The sequence below is a fragment of the Rhagoletis pomonella genome, unplaced genomic scaffold (assembly GCF_013731165.1).
Source record: "Rhagoletis pomonella isolate Grant_MI unplaced genomic scaffold, Rhpom_1.0 Rhpom_scaffold_00012, whole genome shotgun sequence".
NCBI lineage: Eukaryota > Metazoa > Arthropoda > Insecta > Diptera > Tephritidae > Rhagoletis > Rhagoletis pomonella.
This window is the reverse complement of record NW_023458566.1, coordinates 262,029-287,076: the sequence shown is the minus strand read 5'-3', so window position 1 is coordinate 287,076 and position 25,048 is coordinate 262,029. Positions and strand designations below refer to the sequence as shown.

At 36.2% G+C, this 25,048-nt stretch overlaps 1 protein-coding gene across 2 annotated transcripts in view; it reads left to right on the top strand.

The window, feature by feature from the left end:
* LOC118747658 overlaps positions 1–25,048 on the top strand; it is a 389,115-nt gene that overhangs the window by 290,173 nt on the left and 73,894 nt on the right. For both annotated transcript variants that reach the window (XM_036481716.1, XM_036481715.1), the window contains exon 3: positions 18,355–18,457. In XM_036481716.1, the coding sequence (XP_036337609.1) occupies positions 18,355–18,457 (103 nt within the window). The remainder of the gene's footprint in view (positions 1–18,354; positions 18,458–25,048) is intronic.

Here is a 25,048-nt window from a genome sequence, read left to right as displayed (position 1 = left end):
TCTATGATGTTTGTAGGTGTGTTTGTGTGCTTTTTGGGCCCTATCACATTGCCTTGCGGCCCCCCTAATCCAGTCATTTGTCAGTTTGTTTGCATTATTAGTTGGAATCTCACGTTTGGAAAGACAAATGGCTGCGCTATCAGCAACTGGAGTAATCGATGTTCAATGATGATTGATTAGCAACAATTTCGCTGTTGCGCTGCTCGCCTCACAACAACAACAACAACAACACGTGCAACAACAACAACAACAACTAGCATTAAATATTCGACGCCGTCAAGTTACTTTGCTTTCATTCCATTTCAATTGCGCCGGACAGACAGAGACGTCTGACGTTGGCTCAGCCATTTCATTTCACCCGCTGCCATTGGCGTGAATGATTTTACACGGCCGCCAACCGCCAGCCGCCAACTTTTGATTTGTGGCGTTCTCGTTGCGTCCTCAATGCTTCAATGGCTCAATGTCTCAACGTGGCGAAGGATGATGGTACCGCGCTGGCGCTGCGTGGTGTTGTCTTTTGTACATACATATGTAGCTCTGTGATCGTCTTAATGCATTCGATTTTTCGCCTTCCAATTCTATGCTAGGGCTCAGAGACTGAGCCTATAAGGTTACACAATCGCTGGAGGCCGAAGTATTCTCACAAACGCATACATAATTTTATTTTGCTAAATTGCTGTTCGTTTACATTGTTTGGTATGAGATAATGAGCTAGAAAATTAAGTTGTATTCATTGGGTGGATTTTTGTTTGTTTCGCATCAGCGAATTTCCATTAGATGATATCGATTTTTGAAATGCACTTAATTTGCAAAGTTGAAAGAGTACTAATGACTGTTTTTGTTATGAATAAGTGTTGAGGCGGGTTGACGTTTGTTTATGTAGGTGGATGTCTTCGTTCTTGTTTAAAAAATTTCATAACTACAGTGATCCGTTCAAAAATAAAATAAAATAGCATACCATCGAGGTAAGATTGATCGATGTAAAATGAAATGTCACGGAACTAAAGGAAGATATTTTGTGCCTCTGTAATGAGTTTTGAATATCGCCGATGTTTTTGCAAAACCGCCTACCTTACGGTTTTCTTTGAAGGCATTGCTTTGAGAGGCGGTATTTTCTTTGGCTATTATTTCACAAATCTCGATGCCTGGTGTTTTGCAACTTGTCAATGGACGGTTTTGCAAAGAAAAAGAAATCTCACGAGTTGTATTTTTAGTGTCACTCTCTTCTCATTTATTTTTATACCCGAGCGCACTTGTGCACAAGAGTATTATAACTTTGTTCACATAACGGTTGTTTGCAACAGGCAAAACGAATCGAGATAGATATAGACAAATGTATACATAAATGATCAGAATGAAAAGAGAAATCGATTAAGCGGTGACTGTCTGTCCGTCCGTTCGTCTGTCCGTCTGTGCACACGATAACTCGAGTAAAAATTTAGATATCTTAACGCAGCTTGGTATGTGTACTTCTTTTCAGCGTAGGACGGACGGTATTGAAAATGGACAAAATCGGACTATAACCACGCCTACCTCCCATATAACGGTAGTTTTCAGAAATACGAAAACGGCAATATTTTAGTAACTACTGAAGCTTACTCACTCAAAATTGATATTTGCAATTATTTTTAGGCGAAAATAAGAATATTATAAATTTTTGGAAAATGGGCGTGAGTTTATCTCATTATATCTAAGTGGGCTTTCTATCGAAGATGTTTGAAATAGACTTAAAACCACCCCTGTTTACCACGTAACGGTAGTTTTCGGAAACGTGAAAAACTATATTGAATACTTGCTCCGGGTATTTAATGTTCGGCTCCGCCCGAACTTCGACTTTTTAACTTGTTTTTTTAATAACTTTGGGAGGTTCAAGAGCGTGCCACCAAATTAAAAAAAAATGTCAGCATGCAGAATATCTGTCGCAGCTATTTTATAATTTTTGATATGTAACGTTTTTTTTTCATTTTAAAAGTTTAAGATACTTCAAAATGTTAATATTATACGGTGAAATTGTTCTCCTTCCCAAAACGAATTAATCTAGAGTAATAAAACTATTGTGCTACCAAATGAAAAAATACATTGGTTATAAGATAACGATGATTTGCGAAACAAAAATACCAATTTTACAATTTTTATTGGCACACTCGAATTTCATTCTGAAATTATTATATACATGAAAAAATATATATTATATATGTAACCACGCCCTTTCTCATAAAACAGTATTTTCGAAAAATGCAAAAACTATATTTCAGCAAATATTGGATCCAAATTGTTGAAAATTAGTATGGGAAGTAAAATTTTGGTATAAAATAATATTATTATGAAATTTTTGGAAAAGGGGCGTGGACCCGCCGACTTATGATCAAATGCTGTATCTTAGTAACCGCTAGTAATAGCTAAGAAATAGTAATAACCACCAACCATATAACGGTAAACACGAAAACTGCGATAAATCAGTAACTATTAAAGCTAAATGACTCAAAATCGATTATTGCAATGACCACTGAGCAGAAAATTATATTATTATAAATTTTTGGAATTTGGGCGTAGCGCCGCCCACTTATGACCACAAATATGTATCTCGGTAAACAATATAAAAAATATTATTTGGCTTTTTAAAACGATAAAAATTAAATTATAAAACTAAAAATTAATAAAACGAGTTTCTAAGAATTAAATGATATTAAAAAAAAAAAAATTTTTTTAAATAAAATCTAAAAGTTAAAATAAATGTTAATTAAAAAGGAAAAAAATATTTAATTAGAAAAACAAATCTAAAAATTAAGTTAAATTATATATGTATACATTTTTTTTCTTTTAATAATAAGATTTAAAAGTTAAAGGATAATTAAATTGAAAAATAGATAAATTAAAAAAAAAATTGCGACTGCTGGAGCAACGCGATCAAAATGATATGCTTCTTCTTTTTGTAAGGCTTTCGTTCCAGAATAAACAAAATCTCTCAAATTATCTTGCCTACGGTCTTTCAATTGTCTTACAAAAGACTTTCAACTCTCTTAGCAAATACGTTCGTATGCCTACTTGTATTATTATAAAAAAAAATATACATACACACAAGTATATAAATTATCTTTCCAGAACGTTTACGGAATAAATGAAGTATAGCCTAATTTTGTGCCAGAATTTTCACGACTTATTTAATTATCTGCAGTGTCAAAAACACGCATTTAATATTGCCTTATGGGATATACATGTACATTAGGGTGGCCCAAAAATATATAGGAAAATCAACTTTTTTGATTTTTCCTGCTTCCACCCCCCAGAACTCAAGAATATCAAAAATAAGGAGGCCCCTTTTTTTTTTATTTTGAAATTAGTTAATGTTTACCCGCGCCGCAGGGGCTTTAAAATTTCCAATGTATTTCATGGGGAAAATACATTTTTTCGTAAAATTAACAGTCAATCTTTCTAAAAAATACAACAACGGTTATTAAAAATGTAAGCTTATTTAATATCACAATATGGCATTATCGGTTATTTTTAAGTCAAATAAGCATCATAGTGTTATTTTTTGAAGACTTCTGAAGGTAAATAGTCTTATTCGATCAAAAAATATTTATTTTTAACGATTTTATAGCAATTTTACCCAAAAACGTATTTTCCCTATGTAAAATACTAGCAAATTTTTAATTAAAAAAAACGTATCTCCTTATTTTTGATATTCTTCAGATATGGGGGGTAGCTGGGGGGCAAAAATTTTGGGCCACCCTAATATGTGCACGAAAATTCCTAAAATGTATGTAAATTTATAATTTAAGCACTTACATATGTATGTGTGCAGGCATACAATTCAATTACTTAGATTTTCTTAGAATTGGCTTATTCGCCTGGTAACAAAAACCAAACAAGTCAACACAGTCTCCACCAACGCCCCACACACACACACACACACACACACACACAGACTCCGCCACAAAGAAGATTTATGCGATTGTTTTCCCCCAGAGTTCTCTATAATCAACGAACATAAATCGGCGCATGTTGTTGTTGTTGTTGTAATGTTCAAATATGATTACAGGCTCTTATGTTGTTAAAAGACATACAATCATACACGTACACATACACATACAAAGTCATATCTTTGAATTTATGAACTTTTAATGTAGCACCAAACCAAACCCAGTCTTCGTAGATACTTAGATAATTTTTAATGCTCCGATGCCTCTCTGAAGCATCAAAGCAACAAAAACAAAACATTAAAGCAAACAAATCAAATCATTAATGTATATTTTCCACATTCAATTGTACAATTGTTAACAAATGCTTAAACTGCAAATCAGCAACATCCGACGCCCACTTTGTTTGTTTCGCCAAAAAAAAAAAAAAAACTATAAGATAGCAACGATTTCGTATTGAATGAAGACTTTAGCTTTGAGCGCCTTAAGTGGAGGATGAGGCTAGCAGCGCAACATTTGTGTGGACTCAAAGGATATTGGCACTTGAGAGAAACTACACATCTCTTTTATATATATATAAATATGTACATATACGAAGTTATGTATTTAGTGCTTTACTGACATTCGATAAACAGCTGGCAGCACAAATCTTAAGTACCATTCGATTGTTTGTTGAAGAGGCCGTCGTCAATCGTCTACTTGGCTGTCACTTATTCACTAAGCGTGTGGGTGGGTGCGACTGCGAAAAAACTTCAAGATTCTTATCAAAAGTATATACATACATACCTTTATTTACAAACATACTTTTATGGGTACAAATGATGCCGCTTTGATTCTGTTAAGTAGAATGCTGGTTGTTGTCAAAGTTGAATGAAAGTTAATGTCATCCAGTTCTAATTGGGCGTGTAGCTGACGCTAAGTGGGTATGGGTAAGCAGCTTAATAAACAGGTTTGAGCTAATTAATACCTACATACATAGATTAGTGTAGAGGAAAATGCGGGTGTAGCTATGTAGCTGCTAGGGCACTTATAAACTAATTCGGTTAGACGATTTCTACTTAAGCGACAATTTCATTCAACAGCTGCTGGCAAGCGGGGAGCGGGGGAGTCTTGTGCGTGGATGTGGCGTTATGGCGCAAAAACAGAATAGCAGCAGGCTTAAAAAGTGCCCATAGCAATATCCAAGCGAAATGTAGGAATAAAAAGGATTTATAACTTTTAATGGCATCATGAATAAAACTGGAGGCGCAACGAAGTTTTTGCACTTGCTCGCATCCACCCACACACCTAAGCACAGGCATGGGCTGAAGTGCACACTAGGCCTAAATGCTGAATTCGCGATTAGAATTTAAACGTGAGGGGGATACGAGGCATTCTTCGTGAACTGAAGGTAAAAAAAAAATCGGTTATAGTCTTGAAAATTCGGTAAAAATATTTACTTTTAAATATGGCGGACATAATTTGAAAAGTGATCATTTTGGAATTTGTTACTCGGGGGTTTTTGGGGTCACTGATTACGAATATTTACCATCATAAATATTTAAAATTCAAAATCAATCGGGTCATTGAGTTGCCTTCCGATGGGCCTAGGAGGGACCGCTGCTACCAACAATTCTCTGTTCGAATCTTACTTAGCAGCCGAATAGGAATTGCTTGCTGACCATAAAAGAATGTTCCCTGGTGGCAAACATTGATGCCTCGCTATGAACGAGCTGTTCAGGCAGTTCAGAGTGCATCCCCTACGTCCTACCGTCGGCAGTGGATGCGCAGACACGTTGACGCAAATACTTAATTGTAGTTTGAACTCCTTCGTCCAGTTGGTGAAAAAGGTCGCACTTGATTTTGTAGACGAGAGGGTTAGACTCGGTGCAGTAAGGAAACGAGAAACATATAGCCGGTTACTTTCAAACACTACTCATCAATGCCATTGTCGGGCGCCAATATCAGGAAATCGACAGCATATGAAATCAGTGAACCCTCTCTTGGGACAGAGGAGACTTCGAGATGTAGAAGTTTCATAATAGTGGGGAGATTATACCACGCTATAAAACCCTTGTTTTAACTTTTCATGACTATGAAGTTTTCAGATCAAAAAAGTCTGGTGACCGATTAATAAGGTAATTTGCCGACCACCATTTTAATCCCTGTGCAAGAATCTAAGTATAATATTTTGTAGAAGCATATAATGACGGTTTCAAAAGCCTTTGACAAGTCCGGCTCTACTAAGAGAGATAGGTATAGGTTACATAGTCTGTATAGGTTACATAGTTTGTCGGGTCCAAACGCTTTGAAGGCTTCGGATGCGTCTGACTTCCCGAAAGCCGTCGGCACTGCATCACTGGTTGAAGTAAAAGGGAGCGCTGGGTTTTGGGAAAGTTGTGTAGCCTTCTTGTAACTCGACTTGTGGCCTAAAGCATCGAAAAATGCAGTGTCAGCTGCCAGCTGCTAAAATAACTTTTGCATTTCTTCGGGTACGACGAAGCGTCATCATGAACGAACGAATAAAATTACCCTGGACGGCGTGGATAAGGAACTCGTCGGCTGGATAAGGAATGCAGGTTTGACCAAAGCTTACACACACCAGAGTTGAATATGCAGGCGTGCAAATGCTTCTTCAACTTCTTCCGTTTATGCCGATTTACAACTTTCCGAGCCTCCAAGATGAGATCCCTGGTACAGAGATCCCTGTACTTTCATCAAAGTTTTCGACTAAATCCCAGTGTACCAGATGCCGTTCCAACTTGCAGCTGACACACTTTGTAGCACACACTCCAACAACACTCGCTGCCCATCGATTTCCTTGCACTAACGCCTATAATAATCGCCACATCAACTTACCCCTTATCGAATAGCACACCACCTAACACCATTGTCTATTCACTTTTATTGCGACTCGTAAAACTCATTCATGACCATGAAGCCAACCACCAATGGACCACGGCTGATACCCATATCGACTGCAATGGCAAGCCAACAACCAACCAACCAACCAAGTAACCAAAAACAAACTAGAGTCATCATCAGCAACAATCAGCGCATCGTAAGCAATTGTCTAACTAACACACACACACACACACATACATACGTACAAGTATAAAAGCACCCCATGTTAGTTACGAGTATACAATTGGCAATTTTATTGAAGCCACAAAAATTGCATTTGGCCACACGGCTGTGTGGCGGACTTTAATGGTGTTGCAAGTTGTACGAGTAAGTTGCAATTGCCAAGCAAACAGCCTGGCCTTTTCTTTTTGGCATTTTCCTACCGAAAACTTAACAGCGCAGAGGCCCTTAAATGAAATTGCTGCCAGCAGCTAGTAAATATGTTCGAGAGCAGTGGCTGCACTAACAAAAAATAAAGAGAAATTGTGGTAAAAGCTCGAATTAGAGCATGAAATTGCCACACGATGTGCTGATCTGACCGTGAAGGGAGGGAACGGGGGGCGGTAAAGCAACCACAGCACCGCATGGCAACACCAGCATACATACACACACGCACAAGTCGAGCACTTGGATATGGCGTTGTACATGCGAGCTTTTTTCCTGATGAAACATAGTACATACATGCGCACGCATATGCATACATACATACATACATATGTACATATACATGCACAAGCGATATTTCACACTTCATCTTGGTGTCCTTTGCCACCTCTTGATAGTTACAATTTGCCACTGGAAAATCTATGAAAATAAAACTAAGTAAAATCAAATGAAACTAAAAGTTCAAACACGCGTCGCTGATTGAATTTCACAAAATTTTTAAATGAGATTTTTCACACCCCAATAATTTCCATTTTACATCTTTATCAACTTTTTTTTTTTTGTGTGTGTGGAATTTTACTTTTAATTATTTTAATTATTTTATTTTTTGCTGATTTTTTATTCCTTCTCTTGTGTAGCATTGATTGCGCTTAATTGCTTTGGCGGTTCGTTTTTAGCGCGCCCAATAGATTAGTGCAACTTTTCGTTTTTCACTTAAATACAAATTTTTCGCTGACTTTTCTGGAAATTTTTGCCAAAAAAAAAAATATCTCCCATTGAATTACTTGGCTACTCAGAAAAATTCTATGGCCAACTTAATTGCTTTGAGATAAGCAGTCAAATGGCTGGCGAGGCGCCTCATTCGTAGCTCGTAATGGCGTTCATTTTAATTATTTCTTCAAATGTTTTGGCTTGTTTGCTAGCAAATTTATTTGCTTGATAATTGCGACAGTAAGCGGCAAATTAAATAGGCCAACATCTAATTGGGGTTTAGCTGAGAACAAAGACATTAAAGAACCAGTAAAACTAAAGGACGTATTTTATTATGTGTTAACGGGGATATAAAGATGAGTCTTTAAGTTATAGAGGCGAAGCTTTTTTTAAATAGTATTTCTTCAAGCCTCTTAGAAAATGAGATTTTTGTAAATTTGTTTGCCACCCTGTCGGAAAGATCATCCAAAACCCTTTACGAATATTATTTCCACGTGATCCGTACTTGGGTCAATACAAAAGTTTATTCGGTGGAAAGCTTACTTTGCTTTATTCCCCGCGCAGGTATAAATTGAGCAATTGGGAATCCTGAGTAAGTATTTTCGCGTCTCCTTTGTTTTTCCTCCGTTTTACCCTAATTTCCTTCACTCGAATAGATGGGAGCGCACTCTACCGGCAACTGGTTGCGTTAATAAAAGCTATGCTTGAAGAGGCCCGATGGTTTGCGGACTGGTGCGTAGGCTGCGGCCCAACTCGTAGCTGCTCGCTGTAGCAGAATGAAATGAGCAGTGAATTGGGAAACATCCCAATTGTGAACGTTAATTATATTTTAAAATTCTAACTTTCCAACGATTTACCAAGCGAGGTATTAGAAGTTATTACATTTCAATTGTTAGAGAGAGCCAGTCGAGGCGTTCAATCTGCAATCGAGCAGGCCTATTTAGGAGTTTCGCCAGTCGAGGCGGAGATCATCGCATCGGTAGTGTTGGTATCGGACTTGACGGACATACGTTGACCCGCAGGAGCACGCCGTGGTCGATGCACATCCCGTCCATAGCTTAAGTATCCATTGTGTTGTGGTCTGTATGCTTTTAATTAAAGATATCCCCGACAGCTGGTGCGGGTTGGGCCACCTTTCGGTTGGACCTCACCTCTGGTGCACCTACAATCAAGGATTGGTTTTTTGTATTTTCGCGTTTGATAATTGTCGTTTCGCGTTGATTTTTGTAAATATATCCGTTGGAATTTATTTATTAGTTTTCTTCATAATTTTCGACACACACAAATACTGGTAGTTAGTTGCTTTTTAATAATTTCAAAGCCTGTGCTGTTTTGCCCTTGCCGTTGTTGCTGCCTTAGTTCATACTGTAATATTTTTACATAGACTTTTTGTTTCCCGCACGAGCAACCCGCCATATCCATTGAGTCAGACGGTTGCTAAATTTTTGTCATCGTCTTCCTGTGCGTTTGTTTATTTGGTTGGTCCCTTGTATTGTTGTTGCACTTATATTAGGTTGGTAGAACACGTTCGAAGCAAAAAGTGTAGGTGGCAACCTTTGCTCTAGTCTATCCTTATAGCAAGTTTTCCATAATTGGTTGATAATGATTCAAAGCGCAAAGCAGAACACCTTTCAAGATGCCCAGCTAACATCGAGGAAGTAAACAACGCGGATGGAACCTGTCAGACTAATAGGTCCATCTAGCCAAAAGTCGTTGAAAAGCGATCTAAAGTTCTAATATACGGCTCGATTGCGCCTCGCTAGTAGCTTGGTACACTAACCGGACTATTTCGCCAGTGCGACCGAACATAACAGTTATTGATGAAAACTCTCATTGAAAAATTCACTATGAAAAAAATATTCTACAACTACTTACCAATCGATTTCTTTTTTTACCGAGAAACAAATTTGAAAATAAATTTTTATTTGCAATTTTTATGCAAAATTTAAAAAAATAACAATTACTGTTGATTTTTTTTTATAAATCCAAAATAACAATTCATTTTCATTTTTATCTAATAATCTTTAAATGACATTTATTTTTGATTTTTATTTTATATGTCTTAGATAACAGTTATTGAAGGCTTTTATTTATAGAAGTCATGAATAAAAAATCAGGTACCGACTTTATCTTTTAAGTCACACGTTTAAAAGTCATAATTTTTTGCAGTTAAGAAGGTGTTGGAGAACAAAAGTTTACTTATCAAAATGACTTTTATAAGTATGATTTTAAAAATTAAAGTCCCTGATTGATTTATATTGATGACTTTTTTAAATAAAAGTCTTCAATAACTGTTATCTAAGACAAATAATATAAAAATCAAATATAACTCTTATTTACAGATGATTTAGATAAAAGTCAAAAATAATTGGTATTTTGGATTTATAAAATAAAAATCAGAAAAAACTGTTATTTATGCAGTAATTAAATAAAAGCCAAAAAATAATTGTTAAAGAGCGATTTTTTTAATAAAAGTTGTAACTGTTACGGTCCCTGGCCGCAAGTGATTTGTAAAGGGGAAGAGTTCATAGAGGTTGTACTGGCTCTGCCAAATAAGCATACAAGTCTCGAATTCCAGTAATTTTTGTACCGTGATAGGATGGCAAGAGCTAACTCGAAAATAAATAATATAAAAAAAACTTTTTAATATACAACGCTTTTATAAATGGACTAAAAAGTAGAAAATAATATTTCTCAGTCCCATAGAATTTGTTTTGATAACTTTTGATTTTCAAATTTTAGCAAAAGTCATTATAAACAATCTATGAATTGAAAATGAAAAACGTGGAGCGCATGCAATACAAAGCATTCGATTTAATTGACAATAGTCAAACTACATAACGTAGACCTAAAATTTCTACAGCGAAAGTAGAAATCAATTTTAAGCGGTCGTTATTCATATACCCACATACATACATACATATATTACTTTTCATATCAATTCAAGTGTATTACATGCGCCCCACGCTTTTCATTTTCAATTTCATAGATTGTTTATAATGACTTTTGCTAAAATTTCAAAATCAAAAGTTATCAAAACAAATTCTATGGGACTGAGAAATATTATTTTCTACTTTTTAATCCATTTATAAAAGCGTTGTATATTAAAAAGTTTTTTTATATTATTTATTTTCTACTTTTTAGTCCTGTCTGAATAAAATTTTGCAACAGATTTTAAAATAATTCAACGATATTAATAGAAAGGTGCACACACATGCATTTACATATGTATGTACATACAAACGAGCACCAATTAATTTTATTTAAAGAAATGGCGTGTCGTCTATTTCCGCTGTAGCAAACGTAGTACATAGGGCGACATCTAGATGTCATCTACCTCACCCTATTCACTACAGCTGTCGCCCTATGCACTATGCTTTTTTATAGGAACTTTTCAAAGCTTTGCTTTGGTGTCGGACACACAACATTGAAAGTTTCTGGATCCACAACATTGAAAGTTTCTGGACGCACAACATTGCAAGTTGATAAAAGCGTTGTAAAAAAACCGGAAAGACAAGACCTAATGGCAAAGGCATTTCCCGGGATACATTTACAAACCTTTATTCAAAATACGCTGCAGAAACGACTGTGGTTGCGCCTTTCGTCACACAATGAGCCACAGAAGCTACATACATATTTATATACGAGCAGTTCGAGGTCTTCCAGTGTGCAATGAATCTCTTACTGATCCAGTCCCTTCAAGTTGAGTGGCTTATTTTTCGTCTTGACCTTATTTTTCTGCTTCTCCCTTTCCTTTTTTGTGCTCAGCAGCCGTTTGTCGATTGCTGTCGAGTCTAACCCCAGTGCATCCTTAACTCCATCGTCGCAACATTTTCATTCAACATCCAAGTTAAGCGCCTCACAGCAGTCGAATTAATCCACACAGCTGTTCTATGCTGCTAATATCAAAATTAAAAACCCTTATGACCTCCGCTGCAGCGCATTCATGCTCGCATTCACTCTTTTATTTATTTTCTACATTTATCACAAAATGACAATCTTAGGTAAAAAACAGCCAAGAGGATTAAATGGCGGGTGGTCAAACAAACGGTAGCACACACAAAAGTAAACAAATACACACGCTCTGTCACACTTTTCTGTGTATATGGAATTTTACTACCAAAAACAACAACACAACATCAGAGGTAAAGCCTCAACTAACTTTAGACCTACTTACTTATCTACACGAAACTATAAATCGTCTAAAAACAATAAACATTTCAACCACTTGATGTTATCCTTACGTTCGTTTTATGCCCTTTTGCTTGCTGCACGCCCCCCTTCCAATCCATTGGCGGCGCTACCCCATCGTGCGCGCTGAAAGCGCACAAAATGCGCGCCGCGCTGCCAAAAGGCTTGAGGCTTACAAATGTTGGCTGTTGTCGGCTTAGTTGAAAAGTTTTCAATAAATAAATAAAACCAAAAGTGAAACGTAAAGTGAAAAGCAAAAAAGCGAAAAAACAAACGAAAAAGCGAAAAGGACGACAAAGGGCATGCAGGAAGTGCAACGCAAGCGCGCAAAAGATGAAATCGAATAAATTTGCCAGCGAGGGCATCTCGATGAGCCAAAAGTAGTGTATAGCAGCAATGGCGGCAGGCATCCAAACCGAGTGACCTCCTTTCGGGAACAGCGAACGAATGTTGTTGTCTGCTGCTGTCTGTGGTTTTCGGAGTTTTGTCTTTTTGCATGGCTTACTTCGAATATTTATGCGCTTTTAATGATACCAAAGTAGTATACCGAGAAGTTTTATGTATGTAATTTATATGTACATATGTATAAACATACCTATGTACATACTATTCCGTTGGCGACGGCAGATAGCCTAAGTACTATATACGAGTAGTATTTGTGGCAAGTGTGGCATAATACTGTTGGCGCTTAGAAAGTTGCGGCAAACAAATGGCCAGTGGGTGGAAAGAGTGAGCGCTCAAAGTTAAATTACGGGTGAAATAAGTAATTAAAATGCACACGCACACAACAATGCGTAGCCATTAATGGCTACACAAAAATCCAAAGGAATTCATTAAACAAATAAGGCAAATTTGTGGGGCGTCAAAACCGCAAATCATCTTCAGAGTAAAAGTAAGAAAGTGGAAATGAAATTCGCAGACCATGACCAAGGCGCTGGGCAGGAAGGCAAGCCACAAGTAAACAACAGCAACAGCAACAGCAACAACAACAAGCTCCTCCTCCTCCTTCTCGATCGGGTGTAAATGGACAGGAAATGAGATAAAATCGTAAACGGAAGTTTGTTAACAAGAGCAAATTCAACAGCGGAGTGGCGCAAAAACAAGCTGGGACACAAGCGCTACGAGTGTCTTTTAGCGCAAATAAAAATGAAAGCAGTGAAAATTTGCCGGCTAGCACGCCCACAAGCGTGCAATTAGATACGAAAATAGCATACGAACAGCCACGTACATACACATGTATGTATGTATATTAAGGTGGCCCCTAAAATAAGAGCATAATGATGCACGCTTTATTTTACACGTAGAAAATAAAAATATTTACGAAAAATTCAAATTTTGATTTTTTTTTACTTCGACCAGCTATAGTTCAGTGAATTTGTGGATATTTATACCAATAAGGTTAAGTAATATGAAACAAATTTTCAGATTTAAAACCAAAATTTTTGCAAAATCTTGCCATTAAAAAAAATACATTTTTTTAAAAACCTTAAACATTTTTTTTTAATTTTGAAATTTTCGTGGGTATTTTTATTTTGCACGTATAAAAAAAACATGAAGTGGTGCGCCATACAAAATTTGTATTTGTATTTATTTATATTTACAATTTATTTTATACGTAGAACACAAAAAATCAAGATGTTGTTGTTTTTAAGGACCAAGCTAAAAAAAATTCGGTTTGAAAAAATTATTTTTATTTTTTAATATTTACAAAATTTTGACTTTGACTCAGCGAGTTTATGAATTAATAAGAATAAGTTTCAATAATATCAAAAATTTATCACATTTCAAGCCAAGGTTTTGTCGAATTTTTGCGATTTAAAAAAATTTTTAGTTTTTCAAATCCTTAAATCTTAAACATGTTTTTTTTTACTTTTGAAATTTTCGGGGATATCTTTATTTTACATGTTGATATTTTTAACATCCACCCTAATGTATACATATATGTATATCACAACAGTTGCCATTTTATTTTTTACGTAGAACAAAATAAGGTGGGGCCACACAAAAAATTTAGATGTTGTTATTTTAAGGACCGCCCTAATGTAGTACTGTATATACCATATATATGTGTATATATCACAACAGTTGCCAATTTGACATGTCTCTGAGGCCAAGCAAAGCAAACAATTCAACAAATTAGCAGTAAGTCAAACAATTATTCAACTCGAATCGAAATGGTAGTTGTGCAAATAAAAATGGCAGCTGAAAGAAATCAGCGGCGGCAGCGTAAAAACCGAAAGGAAGTAGGCGTGTGCATTTAAAGAGAATTGAAGCACCCACTTCCTTTTTAGCTCGATGCTAGCAAAAAAAAAAAACAAAAAAAAGCTCGCCCAATTTGCTTGTAGCATAATTTATTTTGAGGAAAATTAAAAGCAAAGCCAAGTCACTCTAACAAAAATATATCGCTCGCGCATCAATCAAACGAAGTATCTAATTTTAGCTGAAATATTCATACTTACCATCTCTTTAAAATTCACTAATTATATGCTGTACATATGTACATAGTACACAGTTGCAGCACGCCAACTGACCAGTAGCAGGTGTCTGCCTAACTAAATATTCGCATTTGTTGCTTGTCTAACGTTTGAATACTTTAATAGCCAACGCCATGGTTGTCAGCTGCTCATTATTTCACTTAAAATGACTGTGTAATAATTTAAAAGGAAATATATTCATAGATATATATATATGTAGATATATTTTGTTGGCGCGCATAAATTACGTTGTCGGTGGGAAGCAACAAATCAACAAAGCTTTTAGCATTTATTTCACAGGCTTTTGTTAAATTTAATGCATTATTTTTATTTTTTTTTTTGGTTATTGAGCTACTCGCTTATTGCTACATAAAGTCTGTGTCGTTGAGTTTATTTTGCATAATAAATTGAGTTTATTTCATTTGTAAAAGGAAATCATTTATATTTTTCTATTAAGATGTCATTCGGTACATGCTCCTTTGGTGAAATTCGCTAAAGGAAATTTAGCTGATAAATAGCTAAGGAATACATTGAAGAACTGCGTACCACCCTTACAGTGCAGTCAGACGTGGCAATGGAGGTACTTTCTTAACGCGCGTTTTGCGGTAAAATTTTGAAGATGAAATTTAACTTTCGCTTGGGAGCGCACAAAAGAATATTTACTGCCACTTTTTGGTAATTCATTTCGCAAATAAAACTTGCATGCAACTGAAAGTGCGCAAGTTGCTTGGAATTTTACTTTTCTTCTGCAAGTGCATAATTGTATAACTTTAGAATCTGAAACTGAGCAACGCAAGCACTTTTTCGACGCGTTTTTCTATACCTATTTATTGCCACTTTTCCTAAAGTAATTGCGGAAATAAAGCTTGCATGGTGTAACTGCAACTGCAAGGATATAAATTATTTTCAAGGATTAATTTCAACTTACTCGTGCAATTTAACTGTTGCTCAAATAATACGAACGAAGTTTAAATAAGTCAGTTATATTTTACTAAGAGTTATTTTTTCCGCAAAAAAATTGTTCTATAGTCCCTTTTGGCTGGATGCATTTAGTCCACCCTTTTTTTAGTTTTTCATCAGCTTTTAATTTGATCTAAAATTCTTACCAGCAAGCCACTACCTTAGGTTCGGAAATAGAATATATTCGTAGGGGTCTAAATCTGGATAATGTGCCTGATGAGACAGCCATCAGACAGACTGGTGGAAGAGCACATTTTGCCTCGCCAAATGCGATATTTTTTTTATCAATGGCAAATTTGTTTGCTAGCTCAGAAACACGCCGGGACACGCCGGTGATCGTTTTGCCCTTTACAGGGTATTCGATGTGAATGCGAACGCCTGCAGACCTACCTTGGCGTTTTTGAGAGCACGTTTACCCTGAGGAGTCCACTGCTTTAACTGTTCCTTGGTGTCTGGTGTATTTTGACTTCGGCAATGCCAGTCTCGGTTAACGAATTTGTTTTACTCTGGATGCCAGGTCATAAGACATTTGAGCTTTTGGCTAGATAACGCTCAGGTCAGGCATTCCTTGGTGCGCAACCAGTTATGGCAGTTACACCTTCGGCTCATCGAAGTCACCGTCAGAAACTGAATGAATAAGTATTTCGTTCAGCAATCTAACTGAGAAGCTGCAGATGGGCAAAACTTATATATTTCTCAGTTTTCCGAAGGCCTAGCTAGATATTTGCTTTCATTCGGCAGATTAGGGACTGTTTACTGATCACTTCTCGTAGCATAAACACCAGACTGTGTTGGGCATTCGTGACAATACCATTTTCGCTCACTGTCTTGAAGAGGATGAAGCGGCAGAACACTTTTTGTGCTTCTGTCCCGTCTATGCAAAAATTAGCTATGACCTTTTTAAAAGTACTCGATCTACTCCGATTTATTCGTAGATCGTTTAGGGTTAAAATAAAACAAAAGGAACACAAAAAAATTACAACGATTGGCAATTAGTGTGAGTGCTATTTTTCACTAGTGGTTTTGTGGTAGTTGCTCAAAAAAAGCTGCGTACATTCCATTAACCCTGGTTAGACGGAGCGCGCCCTTTTCACCAGGAGATATTTATAAATGCTACACCTCTTTAAAAAATTGTGCTCGACTTTTGTTTTAAATAGGTTAAGTACTAAGACGTTATCCTGGATAGAAAGCCTTTCCCAGAACTCGTTGTCAATCTCAAGCTCAAGCCTTCAGATTTCTGCAGTGATTACATATACTTATCTGGTATCAAAAGCGTAGTCATCTGGCTGAGAATTGGACTAGGGCCATTCATTATCCATGCGGCAGGCAGGGCCCTATTTCGACAAAATTGGTCATAGCAAGTCAGGCCTACCCCTCGCCCGTATTGAAATACTTCCAAATTTCGCTTGGCAGGGGTGATGAAAAATTCCATTATTCATCTGCAACACCCGATATCGGGGAATGTGTTTTATCCAGGCACTTCCTAATAAAAAACCCACGCGTTAAGACACCATCATTCCCGACTCTCTTCCTCAGTTTTTTGGTGTATGACGAGCTGGAATCAACTCAGCATATTCATTATAACTGCTCTGATTTTGCTAAAATAAGAAATATGAATTAGTCCGCTAGATGGCGCAGATGTCGAAATATTTATGGTCCGCTTTGGTTCATATTTAAAAAGTGTATTTCCTACATGAAAAAGGATAACTCCACAATAAGTGCCGCAGGAGTCGAGATTCTTGGAAAATCCTTATTTATGATACGATTTGTTTCATATTTAAACCTATATTACTTAAATGGAAAGAAATAACTCTACAAAAAATTTAGCCGTCAGGAGGTGCGGGGTCGATTTTTCTTTTTTTTTTATTAACCACTAATTAAAGCTTGTCTTTGAAAATTGTTTTAAAAAACTTGTTTTTATTTAGCATCATGACCATTTCAGAAATAGATATTTTACCAGAACTAGACAAATTTTCCAAAAATTAGAACACAAAATTTTAGAAAGAGCGTAATTTAGAAAAAAATAGTTTATAAATAAAACGTTAGTTTAAAAAAAAAAATAATATTTAGAAACAAGTTTTAAGTTTGTTTTTAGAAAAAATAATAGAAAAATGGGTAATTTTTATAAAACAGATTAATTTTTAGAACAAAAAAAATTCTTAAAAAAAAATAAATTTTTTTCAGAAAAAAAATATTTCTATGTTAAAATGTTTTTGCCTATCATATAATAAAATTGCATAAGAAAAAAAATTTTTGGGGGAAAAATATATGGAGGAAAAATTTGGACGAAATTGAATCAAGAAAAAGTTTTTTTTTACATATGCATTTTAGAAAAATTCATATATTTTTTTAGACTTATGCTGGATTTCCACCAGACATTAATTTAAAAATATTATTTTCATTGCTTAAAAAAAATAGTCATTAAATTCATTTCCACATGGCATTTTTTAAATGCCTCCAATTTTTTGTCATTTCAATGCCTAGTGGAAATTCGGCATTAGAGTCCAGAAGGGATTCAACTTCGTTTGTTGAAAGAACGTTATAATCAAAAAATTTAAAATTCGAGATGATTATTTCCCTGTTAAATTTGCTAAGCAAAGTCGAAAAGAATAAAAATATAAAATATATAAAAATTCTAGGAGCTAATTCTTAGTACTTAACACAAAAAAAAAATTTTTGTTCTTACAGCAAATGAGCGATATGTAAAAGTATGTATGTAAGTACAATACCACTTTTATAGACATGCCACAATTTTTCACTATTAATTCATTAACTCTTGACCCTACTTTTCTAATGCCTTATATATCTCTTGCTTTTTATTTCATTTACAGATCACGCCGGTGAACTTGGTTGGGCGTTCACCTTAATCATAGTTTCAATCATATCAGCTCTTATAGGTGCTATTGTAATGGTCATAGTTCTAAGGTGTAGAAGGTGAGTCAAACATATTTTTTGTACATAACAAAGACATGAAATGTATACACTCATACAGAAATACATATATGTATGTATATTATTTGAGCTACTCAAAACTAAAGCCAACAGCAATACAAGTTAATTAAGACACAAAACGAAAGACTTAAATGACAAACTCGTCAACAGGTAAGCACCAATTTTTTTCAACATATAGTTAAATACATATATGTATATCACCATAAAAATAGCAGCCGAAGGAAGCATCATGATATTCACCTAAAAAAAGATAGTAGTAACAAATGACCAACAAAACAGGCAGCCAACCAGTAAGTCAATTAGTCAGCTGATATTTGACTTTGCGCGCACATTAAACCTGCATACATCCAGTGATATCTAAGTGTGTTGTACATAATTATATTGTCGGCTTTAGTTACATATGTGCTAATAATGGAAATGAAATTAACACGAGTGTTGTACATAGGTAGTAAGTAGGTACTGTTGTTGTATGCGCATCAGTGCCACCGTTGAATGAGATGTTAATTGGTGCGGCGGCGGCGCGCATGACAGCCAAACGGGAATGCAAACAGCAATAAAAGCGCTGATGAATACATTTTGAATTATGAATGCGAACATGCCGAGGAGGAGAGCAAAGTGTGGGGCAAGTGAGGCATGCGGTTGGGGAAGGCATTTTTCTGTTATAAAATAACTTTATATATTTGTATTTGTATTTGTTATTTGAACCGGCGCTTAAGCGCTTTGATAGAGTTAATTTTAAAGGTTTTGTAGCGCTTTTTTCTGTTTTTTTTTTTTACTTATGAATGCCATCAAATTAAGTCACGAATATCTCAGTTAACGGATCACCGTTTTTTGTTTTTTAACGGCACTTTGATGTATATTAAAGGTTTCATAAACGATTTGAGGCATGCAACCGTTGGAAAAATCGTGCGTTTAACTAGGTTTATTGTCAATTCGCTAGTGAATTCCTCTTATTTAGATTGTGCACAATATAAGTTTAATTACGCTTACATTATTGTCGATTTCTGTGTATTCAAATTTGAAAAGTGTTCTCAAAAAAAAAATGCAAACCCATAACTCATTTGCCGCCTTAATGCTTTACCAAAAGTCCATTCATCATTGCTGTCCCATGTGTATGCAACATTTTCTACGCTTATGTGGGTGGCAAATATCCCTTCACATTTTTTTTTTAGCCTTATTGCATATTTTATTTTTCCGTAATTATGCAATTACTGCTCAATTAAAATGTCAGTATGGCCATTAGTGGGCATTGTAAGTCGATACAAGAAATTTAAATTGATTTAAATTGCTCGAAGCTTGACAAATTGCTAGCTGCAAAAACTTAAAATTTAAGACTTAAATTACAACATAGTTTTTTTTTTAAATGACCATAAAGTAAAGTATCCGCAGAGAATTTTAAGTTCTTTAGCGTACAAAATTAGGCGCATCTAATGCGCAGACGTGTATTGGAAATGTAGTAAACTCCTTGAAAATGCCATTGTTGGAAACAAAAATAAAAACTTGATTCAATATGTTTATTTTAACTATAATTAAAGAACAAGTCTCTCGTACGTGGGCAGCAATAAAAGTTTAAGTCACAATATTAATAGCTGCCGAGCAGTGTCGTCACTCATGGGGGTAGGTTCGTAAAATTAAGTTTAATAAAATTTTTCTCCTGCCGATTGATTCTTCTTACGGCACGAGGTTACTTTAGGCGAAATGGTTGCACCGAATAGGGGCGCTCTGGCCCATTGTGACCGATCCTTCGCTGTGCGCCGAGAACAAAATTTCGCATTCGGTAGCTGTCTGTTTGCGAGAGCTCCTCAGCGCCTGTTAATAGTAAGTGCGATCTAAGGTGTTTAGACTGTAGCCTCGCAAAAACTGGACAGTTGAAGATAAAGTTTTGGGACGACTCAACCTCATTGCCCACTAAGCAGCTTTTATGGTGCGAAAGAGGGGCAAAAATACCCAACGGCCAGTACCCTGTCAATACAACCACCAGTATTTACAGCTTCGGTTTTATGAACCCAACAAGATCTCTTGGCCGCCTGCGATTCACCATCGGCAAGAAGGACCGTGACGTTGCATATGGTCATATTCTCGCCTAGCTGGCACGAGGCCTGCCAGTCAAATAATGGTCCACTGTTAGCTAAAGATACCTGCACTCTCTGATTTTTTAACTGTGAGATGAACTCGTGGGTTTCTTTCCTGGTCAACTCATCCACAGCACAGTTAGGAGGTAACGCATTCCCCTACTAGCCTTGGCTTTCAGAGTAGATGTTTACTTCCACTTACGCCGCTGCGCAGTTGAGCGACCAATCGACTGTTTCCTTAATACTACAGTGATCTGGCAACCGAAATTCGAGATTAATAGAGCGCTCCTTCCAGTAAAAACCATCCACCAACTCTTACGCCATCTCCAACCCATTCGTATAAAAACTACCGTTGTGCCATCATCGCTCTCACTTTTCGTTCTGACAAAGATTGTTTCTTTCGATTGATGACAATTTACTGTGGTTTTAATAAATTAGGGGCAATGCGCTATTTCCAATAAATATAAGTATGGAAAGAGTATGGTGCTCCAAATTTTGTATTCTGGATATTCAGATAATTCTGAAGGAATTTGTTTTCCCCAAATGCTTCATCAATCGTTTCCTTTATTGTTTGGCCAATACAACTTCAAAAGATCGCAGATTTATATAAGCAGCTGCAGGAATGACAGATTACAAAAAAAAACTGAGTTTTGGATGTACATAATCACACTACTTATATATACAAGTTACTTCTTCTCGGGCCAAAGGTATATTTAGTTTTCTCTAGGCATAGATCGTTCAAAAAGCATTCCCTTTAGAACCACAGCAGCTGCTCCCGGAAGACCCCCGAACCGTCTTTGCACTACCGAAAGCTCAAAGCGGTGAGTAGATGTCTCTTTTCCCACTATGAGTGGGAACTTTACAAGATCGTACAGGGTATCTATAAGTCCAAGATAAGAACAGCTAAAAGCGATTAATGGAGGAAATTTTTCTAATACGTAGAAGCAAACCGCTCGCCTTGAGATACTTGAGAAATCCACCAACGCCTACTGATTTTTATTTTTTCGATCATATTATAACTGTTATTTTTAGGTTTTTTTTTTTAGATGATGAAAGATTTAAAGCGTTCATAAAATCCCCGTCTCCATTGCAGCGGTTAAGAATTATAGAAAAATAAGAATCCAAATTTTACGACTATTCTTGATTGAAAAAATATAGATTTTCCAATGATTTAAAAGTGAAAATCTTGATATTTAACAGTTATTTTCGGCCCCTGATTTTAAGCTCCTGATGGAATGGATGGAAAGTGTTTTAGAGGTTTCATGTCGCTGGCTCACTCTCATCTCTGCCAGCTGCGTAGACCGAGGGGTTTATCCGAGCACTTGAAGGACTGTGAGGGTCACATTTATTCACAAGGCGGAAAAAGCTCTCATGCGTATCCGAAGGATTTCAAAACAAACAGCCTCCCTTGAGGGATTAATTTAGCTATATATACAAAATAGGTTTCCTCGGGAACGATTAAGCCTTTAGCAACGTGTCTATCTGAAGGGTGCATCTGTGGAATCTGCAAACTATTGAAGTTGTTGAGCAGCCGTTTAAGAATAAACTAAAATGAATAGATTCAAAGAAAATGCTATGACGGAATGAAGTCTCTTGGCCATAGAAAGGCTATTACATTATTGAATTATCCCCAGATGCTGATATTTGACACACAGCTCTGTATAGCCGTGCCCTTTTTTTACTGATATATCAAAAGTAGAACAATTTTGCGAGCAGTGTTTAACCATTCGTTACCACAGTAGAGACTAAAGCTATGCAGTTGACAGTTTCGGCATTTTAAAACTCTCAAATAAATCGATGTCTACGAAAGCAACGCAATCGCCCCCTTCCTTTACTAATTTCCGCATAAGCCCGTGAAAATATGCACAAAAAATTCAGTCATTTTCAAGCATCACAACAAAGTGTAGTATTAAACGTCAAAGACGGCGGCAGTAATGGCACTGACTTGAACAAGAGGAAGCATATAATTTTTATATATACATATATGCATATCCAGCAACAGCTTAAAAGCGAACCAAGAACAGCAGTGAAACTCCTACAAACAAATTTTTTGCTTGTACATATATATTTTTTTTTTAGCGTAAAAACATCAAGCTGGCGCTGCAAATTAATGTCACCTTGGTTCGGTAAGCGTGGGACGGCTGTGATTGGCCATGTCACAGCAGAAAATTGTCAAACCTATGCTGAAAAAAAAAACACACCCGCTTATATTCTCATGCCATTTTGCATTCAATTTTTATGTAAAATTTTTTGGAATATTTTTTATTTCATCCACCTTTGTCATACGTTTACAAGCATACTCGTATTTAAAGCGTTAAATTAGCAAAAATTTAATAAAGCGCATTCAGGAGTGTATTAAAATGCATTAAAGTGTATTAAAATAACAACAAAAGCACAACTTTGTAACCACTCACCGGCGTAGTGCGCTGCGACAACCAATTATAATGTCATGTCATTTTTTTCTTTTTGTGTTGTACAGCGCATTTAATACACTGCAAGAAATTTAGTGAAATTTAGTTAAATAAAAGATTGAAACATATTTCTACTGGTTTGTTGTTCAAACTTTTGTAGATTTTGGGTTAGTTTCTCGATCGCTCGAAAAGTTCGTATGAGAGTACATTTCCTTCTTCTTTTCATTTTGGTTCAAAAGTGACCTGCAAATTTCTAAACAACACTTGAGACGAATAAGATCTACTTATGAATTTTTTTTGACTTCCGCGATTTTCAAAAATCTCAGGTTTTTTTCAAATTTTTTGGCTAAATTGCTTTAAACAGAAACTACCTGGGAGTTTTCATCTCATTTCCCTTTCCTCCTATTATGAATAAAAATTCCCGGAGGATTTTTTATATTAAATGGCTTAGTTGAGCTGTCAAAAAAGTGTCCAACAGCTCTTGCGAAGTTCGAATTTTCTCCTCTCAAAATTTTCGAGGAAAATGCTACTCCCTGGTAGTTAATTATTGGAGGATTTCTTTCTCGGGAGTATTCAGAATTAGACTTTATATGTATGTATATAATAAGGGTATTGATTAAATTTGTTTTTTTTCTAATAAAAGTTTTCATTTGATTTTTTTTTTGTCAGTGTATGTGCATATTTTCGCTTCAGCTGTACAACATTTGCCACATCTCAGTCTTTCTCAAGTGTTGCTTGTTGCTTTAATTGCGAATAATGACCAATAAAGTCGTCGCTTTCAAGCGTGAAGTGCTTAACACAACAGCAAACAGACAACAACAAACATAAATAACAACACTCCTAATTACAATAAGAGTATACATATAAAGTAAATTTTACAACAAACACCTGTACCGTCGGGCAAATCTTGTCTAACTGAAACTGTATAAAAGTTGCCTACAAATGCAAATAATTGACCAGTAGGCAATGTGCATTTGAATATTGGTGTTATTTGTATAAAATACAGTGCTGCATCGATAAGTTCGTAAGCGAAAATATGGCAACAGTGCATACACCAACTTTCCTAAGGATATGTGTACTACATAACCTCAATTCGGCAAAAAAGCATCAGAATTGCCGTTATTGGATTTTTTCTCCCAAAATTTGTCGATTTTTTTCTCTTAGTAGGTTAATAACACCGGAACACAAAAAATTAGTGGTTTGTGCTTTTAACCAGATCCATTTCGACCCACGAATCCGAATCTGAGTTTTTTTTTCAAAATGTTCGCAATTAACTCGCCGTCCTCACCACAGGTAAATGCTTCAACTAAATCAGCGTATCAGGGTAAAAGCGGCAGGACTGTTTGTTCGGAGACCTTTTGGCCACAGTAATATCAGAAAAATAGACGACAGTACGGACTAAGTCATTCCTTGTGACAACTTTAGGGCAGTGTTAAACGTTGCAATAGAACAAGAAGAGTTGAAGGAAGGACCGAGAAGGAAGAGCGGGGGCTGCCTGGAGCTTGAACTCCAGTAGTCGAATAGTCTCTTAGGCTACTCTAGAATCTTTCTGGCAGAGGGTCTACCGATCAGTGGAATCAGCGGCCGTACGCAACTTCCGCGTGAACAAATTCATAGGTAGCCAGGCTGCTGTTAAAGCAATAACGGCTGTGAAGACTAACTGTCAGTCTGTGTACAGTAGTGTAAGACTAGGAAAATTCAACTTTGCATGCCTATATGAGTGAATATCCACTGGATAACGGGACACAAATATATATAGATGGTAAGAGCAGGCATGGTATGTTGGCTAAACCGGCGCAAGCCTGCCATCGATACCCTTCTATAAGCTAGACTCAGCCCTTACATATACTGAAGGCGATCTCCAAGTGGTATGCGCTTACATGTTGCAAGGTCGCCAAATAATTGCCCGTTCGTGCACTCACCAAACAACCGAATACCTGCTATCACTCCAAAGAGAAGACTTCAAAATAGTTGCAAGAATACTTTCAGGGCACTGTCCAGCATCACCTCATGCGGCCAAACTAAGGCTGACCAGCAAAATGCTTATACAGTGTGCAATATGGACGCTGTTAAGGGGACTTTGAAACACG